Source organism: Vanessa cardui, chromosome 21 (assembly GCF_905220365.1).
Source record: "Vanessa cardui chromosome 21, ilVanCard2.1, whole genome shotgun sequence".
Taxonomy (NCBI): Eukaryota; Metazoa; Arthropoda; class Insecta; order Lepidoptera; family Nymphalidae; genus Vanessa; species Vanessa cardui.
The window spans coordinates 11,010,910-11,023,102 of NC_061143.1; the positions used below are offsets into that span (position 1 = coordinate 11,010,910).

General features: G+C 30.1%; 1 protein-coding gene across 1 annotated transcript in view; it reads left to right on the top strand.

Annotated features, from left to right (window-relative positions):
• The first annotated feature begins 1,446 nt into the window (after positions 1–1,446).
• The window catches only part of LOC124538881 (MAP7 domain-containing protein 2-like), a 47,713-nt gene continuing 36,966 nt past the window's right edge, over positions 1,447–12,193 (top strand). Inside the window, exon 1 of the mRNA XM_047116125.1 lies at positions 1,447–1,743. Within this exon, the coding sequence (XP_046972081.1) occupies positions 1,698–1,743 (46 nt within the window). The 5' untranslated portion in view covers positions 1,447–1,697. The remainder of the gene's footprint in view (positions 1,744–12,193) is intronic.

A 12,193-nucleotide genomic window follows, 5' to 3' on the forward strand; every position in this document is an offset into this window, starting at 1 on the left:
TTATTTTTATCAAACGTTTTCTTTATTTTAAATTAAATTTCAATATTCAATATCGAAGCATTAAACAATAAGATAAATATTTAATATTAAATATTATGCCGATAATAATATAGCTTTATAGTTTTTACTAACATTTCCATACAACAAACAACAACAACAACAACCTCTCCCTTTGAGGAGAGGGTTTGAAATATTCTTCCACACTGTCCCAATGCGAGTTGGTGTAATACACATGTGGCAGAATTTCTATGAAATTTGTCAACATGTAGGTTTCCTCACGATGTTTTCCTTCACCGCTGAGCACGAGATGAATTATAAAGACAAATTAAGCATATGAATCAGCGGTGCTTGCCTGGGTTTGAACCCACAATCATCGGTTACATCTTAACGCGTTCTAACCACTGGGCCATCTTGACTCGATATAAACTTATTTTTGATATATAAATGAAATCTCTACATTCTATTTATTTATTTTATCATCATCATGTCAGTTCGAGAAGACTTGGACGTGCCTGTCGACACGGTGGACATCCAGAGCTGACATGATGTGAATGCTACATAAACGAAAGAGCTCAGCGAACGCTACATCCGTGATTAACCTCTTTCTCGAAATTGGAGATCTAATGTCCTAAAGCTCATTTCAACCACAATAGGAGTTGAGCAAAATAAACCTTATCATGGAACTGACACAATATCAGGGGGTTAATATAGTATAATATTATCTATAACATCTATTCGCATTTTTTTTTTTTAAATGCTAAGTTGTATTCTCTAATTCGCTATCAAATCTCAAATTTGTAAGTAAAATTAAGGTATCTGGAACGTATATGTAATGTAATATGTATATCTAAAGATAATTTATCATAAACTATCTATAGTGCATAATACAGCAGAACTTTTAATTTTAATTTTTTTTAATGCATAGAATATGTAAATCTAAAGTTTGATTATCTTTACTTCTTTGATTCTACAACTTGAAGAGCAGATATTGAATACCTATTCAATGTATTTGACGGTTGCAAATGTTTACAAGATAAAATATTTATCTGAGCGCCATCTATGATTTGCTATAAGAAATTTTAAATGAATCATCGTTAGAGTAATAGATGGCAGTTAAAACAAGTACACATTGACTATTTAGTTTTTCTTTAGAAACATATGAATTTTTTTTCACTATTATACGTGGCGACAAAAATATATATGTTTGTAAATACCTAAAGATAATACGTAAACACATTATGATAGTACTTGCATTTTCTTATTGGTAGCCTTTAAATATAGATGGCGCTTACATGACAAGTGTCAATTTAGCGGCACAGATTAAATAAAAATTTCTGCGTTTATTTTCGCCTAATTTGAAATTTTTAAACGGAAGCAAAGAAGAATAATACGTTATCTGTTTTTTTAAGAAGACTTTCTAAAAAAAACAATTAACAGTATTCTCGCTTTAAACTGCCAAACTATTCCTTTACTCATTTATTAACCGAGAATAATGGCCTAAACATTTATTGACGCCATCTTCAGTTTTATAAGGATTGTTCGCCAATCGCCGTTCGTACGTCGCTGGCAGTGAACGGAACGAAGTGCTGTCGTATAGATCGCTGGCTGGCCGTCGGGCTGAAAATAGTGAACGAAGTATGAGTTTTCGAAATATGTTCGAATAAAAAGTGAACAGTGAGTGACTGTCATCGAGCAAGATGGTTGATGACGTGAAAGATATTACGGAAAAAGCTGAAAGTAAAGGTATTATGTGCATTTAAAATCGATACGTGCTGTTTTAGTGTGAAATGTGATCGAAATCGCCTAACCCTAAACGCGTCGTGGCCCCACGTCGTGGGTTCGTGCACAGCTTTCGAGAACGTCCGCAGTGGGTTGTGGCCGACGCAGTCCGATGTTTTGTTTTTCATCTACAATTGGACGTCTTTTGACGTCGTGGTATGTTCTAAATTTAGAGAAAAGGCTACCAGACGGTGAGAAGTGCGCAGGAATGTACAATAACCGATAGGACCACCGGACCTTCTGTCATTTGGTCATCACTTGTATCGTTTTGCCGGATTCCTTGCATAGTTACCGTTATATCGTGCAATACTGTCGCATTTTGGCAAATCATTCGCAAACTGGGTTGCAAATATTGTAATACTTAACAATATGATGTTTCTTGAGTCATGACATTATCAATTGATACTCTGACGTAAGTACGTAAGTATTTTGCATGTATGTGAATAAATTTTCGAGAGTACAGCACACATTGAAAGTACTGCAACCTGCTCACTTTCTAGTTATCTTATCATTTTCTGTATCAACTTTTTCATGCGCAAATTGATGTGCTTATTACATGACTATCTTAATGGAAATTGCACATTATAAAAACTTATACTGTGATAAGGGTAGACTACTGATTGGTGCTAATGTTTCATTACTGATATTAAATAATCAATATAAATGTGAATCTCAAATGATACATATAAATATTTTGATACCTTTTTAGGTTATCAATATGACCTTGTGATATGAATATAATAAAACAGATGATTACTGTGTCTGTTTTCATTAAAGGATAATTCTAAATAAGTTCCTCAAATTATGATGATAAAGTAACAATTTGAATCAAATTATATTAAACGTGTCTAAAAAAATATAATTAAAATGACTCGAGTCATATCAGTAAATTAGTTCATGTAAATATAAGCCTGTTGCTTACCTCATCGCCAGATATTAAAATAACAATGATAAAATGAGAATTTCTAATGTTGCGGATTTTTCCACTCGCATTTTACAATAAGGCTGCTCCTATTTCAATCTTAAATTATGGTTTGAGATTAAGAGTAATAAATAAATACCTAATGAGCTATCAACATATCTTAGACAATATTTTTGATGAATATATTATGAGTAATACCTATGTTTTAGGTTCACTGGGTTACTCCTTTGCTCATATATGTCTAATGGGTTGATAATTAGCAAAATATTTGATTAAATTGCCCCCTGACCATAACCCATTCTTGTAATTATAATTGTACGGCCATATTTAAATAGAATTAAAAATATATTAAAGTTCATTAACTATTCTGTACAAAATAATTTATCTGAATGATAGATTTTAAAATTATCACATATATAAATTCTGGGTTGTAGTATTAATTGAGAAAATTAGATAACTATTAATGGTAATTTAACAGTTTCAGTAGTTTTAATTGCTTTATTACTGCATTCACAATGAAGTAATTTGAAATGACAGTAAATGCCGACCAAAACCTTATTTAGTCATTTACTGTTTCTTTGTATTCATCTAATAAGATCCAATGAAACACAAAGATGAAATTGCTATCACATTTACCATTGATGAAATGATTGTAGAACTTCTTTTTGTAGTGTTACTGTATGTTTATATGCATATATCCAGTAGTACAATGTTATATGTATCTCTATTGTATATAATATTTCCTATCTTATCAGTTATCTTATATATTTGACCGTGGAGATATTAATTTTATAATGATCCCCTTGAAATTATTTGTTTGGAATTATGTATGTTCTGAGAATTTAAACAGCCTAGGCTTGGTATATTAATGACATTCATTTTTAATGATGCATCAATGCAATGGAATAAATGCAACTTTGTTCAACTTAAATTGTAAACCAAAAATAATTAAATTGTAGTTGAAATATCTAGAAATTTCTCTCTCCTATCTGATATATTTTAGCTCTTTAAATAGTAATACTAATATAGTGATGAAAATTATATATTTCTTTGTTTTTATATTATTTCAGCTGTTATAACTTCATTAATATTACATCATTTACCTTTAAATGTGTGGTTATTGATTGAATTTTGTTACTGAATATTCTATATTGCTGACTCTGGTAATTTTGATAATATATTAAGAATTTATTTAGTACAATAAGTTAAAAAAAATGAAAAATCTTTTTATATAGTAAGTAGATATATGCGACTTGTTGAAAATATATATGATATTTAGATTGAGTGTTTTGAAATCGGAATCTTTTGATGACATTTTAAAATCAGCATTATAATGCATATTTTAATTATAAATCTTACACACCCATACAAGAATGCCTTATACAAAGAAATGAGTCAACCTGTGTAGGAGCTAGCATTGGTGAATTAATATGCTTGGTAACACTTTGAAATTTGCTTGTAGATCTATCATCATATAATCATCTTATTATCTTCTCTACTGTTATAAAACAGTGAATTATCTGTTTTATGTATTAAGCCAAAAATAGTAATAAATTTTGGTGAAACTTTGTTGATTTAAAGTCTATGATTAAAATTGCTATTTATTCAACAATACAGCATAACCATAATCACTTGAATGTCCTTTATGACTTTATGTAAAATGCTATTTTTAAAAAGGAAATGCCCACTTATAAAATATATATTTTCCTAAAGACTACACAAACGAAATGATCTTATGAAACATTTATCTTCTTCATAAATTAAGACAAAGAAAATGATTATTATAAAATGAAAATGTAACTTACCAAAACATATTATATCAGAGGCAAACAAGTGATAGTTACAACAGCCTCACATAAATACCATGTCCTCGGGGCTCAAATAGATGAAGCAATTACCTCATCTATAACCATTTACTTAATTATTTGTAACAATTTCTTTTATGTAGGTTTTACTGTAAGACATTTATCATATGTGCGGTGAAAGTCTTATAAAAAGTTTTATGATATGCTCGACTACGACTTCAGTTATCAAATTAACTGTTAAATTATAATTGTTGAACACAGTTTTTATAAGAACTGTATGTTTAAAATTTTACAGTGAGAATAAATGTAATACCACAATAGAATAGAGTAATTATCAAATACATACATTTTGTATTGATATTTACTAATATATTGAAGACTTAAATTGAATATATCAATATTCAAAATAGATATTTGAATGTACCCTTCAAGTTCATATAGAGTAGCATCAAGAATGCTAGCAGCATTAATCTTTTAAAATACAAAATGATAATCTCGTCACAAGTGGGAGTTCGAACACTATTACTTTAGCGTTCACTTATTTCACTTGCAAATAGAATAATATGGAAATTAATAATTTGAAATAGAATCTGTGTTTGATGTACATTTTCAAGTAATTTAAGTTGACGTTGTTTTGATTAAAATGTATCGAATAATCAATTTGATATTTTTATAATAAATCCATTGGAGGACCTTGACATCAAAATCGTTCCATTCGATTGGAAGTTGTTTAATGCTGGGCGTTGATGAGTCAGCTAACTTGAATAGTTAATACTTGGATAATTTGAGAAACAATTGACATGGTATTAGTTAATTAATTAAAAAATTGTGTTCTATGTTGCTGATTTTACATCATTAAATTTATTTATATAAATTATTTTGCTTTTTATATGAAGTTAGCTGTAAAAATTAATTTTATTCAATTAAAAAAAAATGTAATATATATGCAGTAATTACAACAGAGTACTAAAGCTACATTAGTACTATTAGATTTTTGCAAATACAGTTTTTACTTTAAGATTTTTATGTACTGATATATATGACTGATCAATTTTTAAAAAAGAAACATACAATTTTTTTTGTTGTGGTCATCATCATTCTCCTGCCCTTATCCCAATTTTATTTGGGGTCAGCACAGCATGTCTTCTCCTTCCATACTTCTCTGTCAGACGTCATCTCACAAGTAACATTCTTTCTAGCCATATTGTCTTTCACACAATCCATCCATTGTTTCCTTGGTCGTCCTCTGCCTCTATATCCATCCACATCCATGCTCAAGGCCTTCCTCACAATGTGTTCCTCATTCCATATGGTATATATGTATAAAACCCACCATTGATACCATTGGTGTTGGGTGGTTTATAAATTTTAGCTAAAAGTATTTCACTTGAATGTAATAGATAATACTGTTGAACAAAAGTAAATATTTAAATTATAATGTTAATTGTGTAAGATAACAATATTAAGTAGAATATATTATAAAGGGGTTATTATCCTCGTGAAAAGTCAGTATAAATAACGAAAGCTGGTGTCATTGAACTCTAAAATTTACTAATTTTGCAAACAATATTGACTATTGAATAATTGTTTATAAGAAAAATGATTACCGCGTCATCAACCATGATAACCTGTCAATTGACAATACTAGGAGTATGAAAAAATATACGAAATCAAATGAAATACGCAAACTGAGATGGGAAAACGTTTAAGATTTTGATAATCCTTATAACGAAGAAAAACCACGAAAAGTACTCTTTGATTTGGTAGACCTTTAGGTCGCGTGAATTTGAACTGTAGACTGTTTGAAATTTTTCGTATTTATCATAGAAAAATTATATGTTGATCAGTCTAGTGTACATTAATTCATATTTACTTCTATTTTCGAAGCATCGAGCCTTATTACTTAAATTTTAATTGATCTGGAATTTAAACATTATGGAGCGTAGTAAAAAGATATAAAATATATAAAAGCTAGCCAGCTCTGTAAGTATGAGATAAGATGCTGGCTTATAAAATCAATATAAAACTTTATAGTAACCAGCTCTCTTCCAAATATTTGGATAGAAGTTTTTGTGTACAGAAATCGTCCAAATTATATATGTTAGGTATTTTTATAGGCATTAGCAGGTCTCACATATAACATAGAGCTAACATTTTTTTAAGAAATATTTAATGTGACTTGGTTATTGGTAACATAAATTACACGTACTATTAATTGGATACAGAGATTGATATTTGCATAATTATGCAAACGTTTGCTTTATCTGATATGGTCAAACTATTAATTGTTGTACTTTATAGCGCTGAGACCAACTTTTTGACAATTTTTGATACGATAGGCTATGTCTCAGTGCAACAAATAAACATATAAACAGATAAACATACAAATTTACGTGTTTCTTGCAATGTGCTAATAATTCGACAATATTCTACTACGCCTAACAGTTTTTGATCAATGTTTAATTATTTAAATTATATTCATTTTAATTTTACTTCCAAAGTTCGCTATTGGTTTTGTCCAAGTTCAAAACGTCATATTTTCGCAAATCATAATGAATTTCATAAACTATACAAGCCCTCGACAAATGATAGCGCAGCAATTTGGCCTTTGTCCTTTTGTTATTGAAATAGCTTATAGGCTGCTTTGAAGCTATAAACCACCAAATAATGATATCGGATTTATAATTTTTAATCGAATCCAAAAAGATGAAACAAAATCTTCATCTAATAATGTTATATTGAAAGATCATCAATATTCCAATTTAATGTCATAAAACTGAAGACAAACCTGCAGAACTAAGAATAAACTCCTAAACAACATTTACATAATCTCAAATGCTTACAGCTTTTTAATTTGTCAAAAACAATCTTAGTCCGGACCCCCTGAATATACAAAACTGTAAGTCAAAAATCTTGGCCACACATAATACTATTCGTCGTCTAAAGATTGAATTCAGCTTCGATCTTTAGATTTATTGTATTGAGCTAATTTTAAATCATAGACAGGCCTTTTATAGCGGCGCGTTGACCTTTGCATAGATCAATAGGCGACATGAGTATGTATTTTTAGTATTTATTTAAAGATTTAAAATGTCTCTTGTTTAGAAAAAAATGTACAAAGATCTAAAACATAAATTAAGCAGGATTTTGACGTAGCAATACCTAATCTAATCAATGATTTTATAATAATCAACGAAAGCGTCGATAAAAATGTAATGTTTTGTTAGAATCTAAGCAAATTTTTTTTGTTCAAAATTTTTCCACATGTTAAATCAGTTTGAAACGTTTGTTCAATAACTAAAGTATTTGTTTTGCTATTAAATTCGTTTCATGCTCGTCTAGACTCCGGTTGTTACCTGCCTTAGTGCATTGACTGCTTATAAATTTTAAATTTTATGAAAATGAGACTGCCTTGTTAGGAAATGACCTTGCGGTATCTTTGAGGGCGTTGTGTATAAAAATCAACCTTATCGTATTGTAATAGAGTGAAAATTTACTGCCAAAAGTTGAGTTATTATAAAAATATCTGTCACCTTGCTGTAAGAATATAATTCGTGTAGGCATTAAGTGTTTAGGAAATCTTATACGGATGGAGAAATGTCGTGCTGAATATTGATTAGTTGGGACGCGAATTCGTGTATTGAATATCTTGGGGAAGCTTTCCAGACAGGGGTTACGGATTTTGGATCAGTTTTCGTGAGTCATGTTTAACATATACATGATTCATCCATTCATGTATTAACATTAACAGTGACTATCATCACTATATCAAATAGTTAATTGAACTTCGTCACGAATTATTAAAAAATACTAGAAACGTATAATTTTATAAATGAATTTCATATTCTAAATTTCAAGCATAATTTACACGCGTATGTTTATCAAATTGGCAATTAGTCGGCAAACATTTAGGGTGCTAATCTTAATGTTGAAATAACAATTGTTGACTGAAATTCTATGGTAGAACTAAACTAGACTAAATATAGTATACTTGTTCTGCTTTTTATATTAGACACGTCGAACGCGACGCGAGGCGACGACGTATTGCGTATATTATCGGTATGAAATAAAAAAAAAACGGGATTCACTTAGCTACATCTTTACTGAATTTTCAGATAACAGTTCTTTTTTAATTTTAAATATATGAATTTATAGGGAGACATGAAAATGAACCGCTTGGTATGAGTTACGTTCACTCATAGACGATACACGAAAAATATAAACCACTTTGATTATATCAAACGGTCGCTTGAGATGTAAGATGTTATGTCCCTTACGCCTGTAATTTCATTAGCGCACTAGTCAATAAACTAGAACGTATTTGCGATACAACTAATTAGCTAGTCGTTACTTACTCAGGCAAACCTGCAAGTAGAAGAGTGCCTATAAAATCAGTTGTTACAATAATTTATTATATATTAACTAAATACATGTGACGTAGTTTTATTTGTTTGTCCCATTAACGTAGACATCACAAGATACCGAAAGTGGATTTATAATTCTATATTGTATTGAACTGGGATTAGGCACCATTATTATGCATATAATATCAAAAATATAAAAAGGGGTTACAATACGAATACTCGATTTACACGCATTAAGTTTTGTGAAGATTATCTGTTTTTTATCACGAAAGTTTAGAAAATTCCATATGAAAGTAGCATAACAAATTTTGCTATAATACACTATTATTAATAATATTTGTCTAAGTTTTACCTTACTAGTAACTAAATAATTGCTTAAAATTCTTCATCTTCGAAAAGATGTACAATTTATCATGGAGATAAGATTATTCCAAACGTTTAACCCAATCTTTGCCAAGAAACTAAATGGGTTAAGTGAATGCAGTCAACTGATATGAACGGTAAACATTATTGAACTATTATCATTCGCATTCCATCTCGTTTATCGAATACTTTATTTGATATAGTTGATGAAAATAATCCGGTATTTCCTGAACTGCGGCTTCAATATTTCTTAACAAATGCTAACGTCAAGAAATAGGTTTTTAACTAAGTAATACAATAAAATGATGAGTACTAATATTTTGATTTTAGGAAAAATGCTCTTGACTATCATACAACTTAAGTCTTAAAGTTTCTAGAACTATTTGGGACATTATCAAATATATAATTAGTTAGCAAACAACACACACCTACTTACAGTTACGGCTCCGTTACAACGATCTTAATTGTGTTTTTTCTTTTGATATACCGTTAATAATTTAGTGCCCGTAAATCGCGATCAGTTTAATGTAATGACTTTCGATTTGAGGCAGTAATATTAATTAGAGTTATGTGTGTCTATCAAAATATCGATCGATTGTCGTAAAATTATTTTGCGTCTGAATTTTTCCATGTCTGAAAAGTGTTCATAGTCGTTAACGAGCGTTTTAATTTGTTGAAAGTCCAGTTCAATTTTGTTAATAAAATGCTTTTCAGTACCGTAATGATAAGAAATGTTAAAATTGTTAAAAATTCTCATTTATTGCAGATTTCCTTGAATGACATGACGACGATCCCAAAGTTATCAGGCCGTGAAACGAATTCTTATTTTCTAAAGTTGGATTAAGCTATCTCTATTGGTTGGATTTGGAGCCTATCAGTCTCATGTTTTTGTCATTCTTTTAGATTATATTCCGTGTGGATTAAATTTAGTCTTATTACTGTAAAAAACAGCATCTTTATATAGCTAGGTGTAATGGGTAGTAATGGGTCTTCTAATTTAAATTTATTTGTTTCAAAATTCTCCGAGAATTTATATATAAAAATGATAAGATCTTAAATGCACATTTTCAAAGCTAGACTGTTTTTTATCAAGTTCGGTAACGCCACTTTTTATGGTAAACTATTATTCACTCAAGTTGGGCATTTCAAGCAAAAAATGCATTATACTGCGAGAAAAGTCGATCGGATCGTGTCGTGCGCTGGAGAAACTAGCCTTGGTTTCAATTTGAGGGGCATTCTGTACTGAACACTTGTGTTACATCTTTTACGTGATCTAATATTATTATTTTTGTGTTTAATTTTTCTTGCTGAGCGTTTCAGATATCGAATAAGAGATGTTTCTAAAAGATGAATAGCGCTCATGTTCAAGTCAATTATTGAAGTTATTTTGCCTGTTAAAGAATTAATGCATCGACCTTGTAATACGGCCTCGAGTCAATATAAATATTAATTACTCGCAAGTAATCGAGACATCGTTGTCTTCGAAATCATTTTAGTTCCTAATATCGATTACTTTAACTTCGTAGAATGCTGCAGTAATCACATTAGCCAGACTAGACATTACATTTGCAGCTCCGTGCCAGCTCTTTTAGTTTTGACTTTGAAGTCTTGTTTTAATTTTTAAACAATCGTGTACAATAAACATTAATAATTGAAGTATTAGCAGTGATTGTAATAAAATTCCAATTATAGGTACGTCTACGTTTCCCTGTGTAATACTTGCTCGCCACTTTACTACCATTTGAATGGTAAGCATTCCTTCCTCATGACCTCCACATTGTTTATGAACTGTATAATCAATATCATCTATTGATCCAGTCCTCAATGAATTGTACTGCATTCCTCTACTCACTAGCAATGACAAACAGATGTTAGGCCCCTGTCACACTGTCTCAGTCGATGTCTAGAAATTTAATGAGCAGGTGTTGAACAGGTTTGGTTCGACAGCTCATATACCGCTTGATGGTACACTTGATATTTATGGAGACAAGGCATATCCTTAACGTAGTTTGTTTAAAATTCAATAATATTATGTGTCGGTTTATTTAAAACGACACACTTGCTCCGACCTGTACCCCTACTTATTTGTAATTTTATTACACGCCCAATTCGATCGTAAAATGACATGGTTCGTAAGTGAATGGGGTCTATAATTTAGATGCTTTCTTTGATAACTAACACTTAGTTGTTTATATCGATTGTATAAAATATACATTTTCAATATATTTCTTATTTATACTACGATTTTTAAAATTATTATTTACAAAATTTTCGTTGTAATGAACAATTGTGAACTCCAATTTGTGTAACATTAAGTCGTTTATCATTCATTATCAAAATTTCCTGTCGTAAAGTAGAAATTGCCTATTGCTTAATTTTAGATAAGTAGAAGAAATTAGCAAAAGAAATGGTCATTTGATTGAGATTTGATTCAAGACGCTTAATTTCCCTTATATCCTTGTCTTGAAATTCACAATACACGTGCAACAACAATTACCTGCGTTATATATGTTACCTTACGTATATGTTTTACCTTTACAAATCTTTGCATGAAAAGGATTGAGCTCACGATGAGGTTGAATAGTCTTTAGGGCTAGGCAATGACTGTTTGTTTAGTTGAAGTTTTTATGTATTTTTATTTTAAAAATGATTTATCCTTAGAATTCGCTTGTCCTATTTCCCTGTTTCTCTTATATATTTGGGCTAAGAGCATTATGTTTAACTTACTATGTATATAAACCTCTTGTAATAATGCCACTCTTCCCTGTAGACCTTATCTTTCACGAAAGTTTGCCTAATTTAACATAGTTTTAATCGAATTTAATGGAATTTGTTTTTTTTTATTTATTTACTCTTGGGCGTCTCACGTCATTGAGATATACTAATAAACATCAAGAGTTATTTGATTTGACGATATGCTTGATTTCATTATTTTATTATATTAAATCGGCTATAAGTCA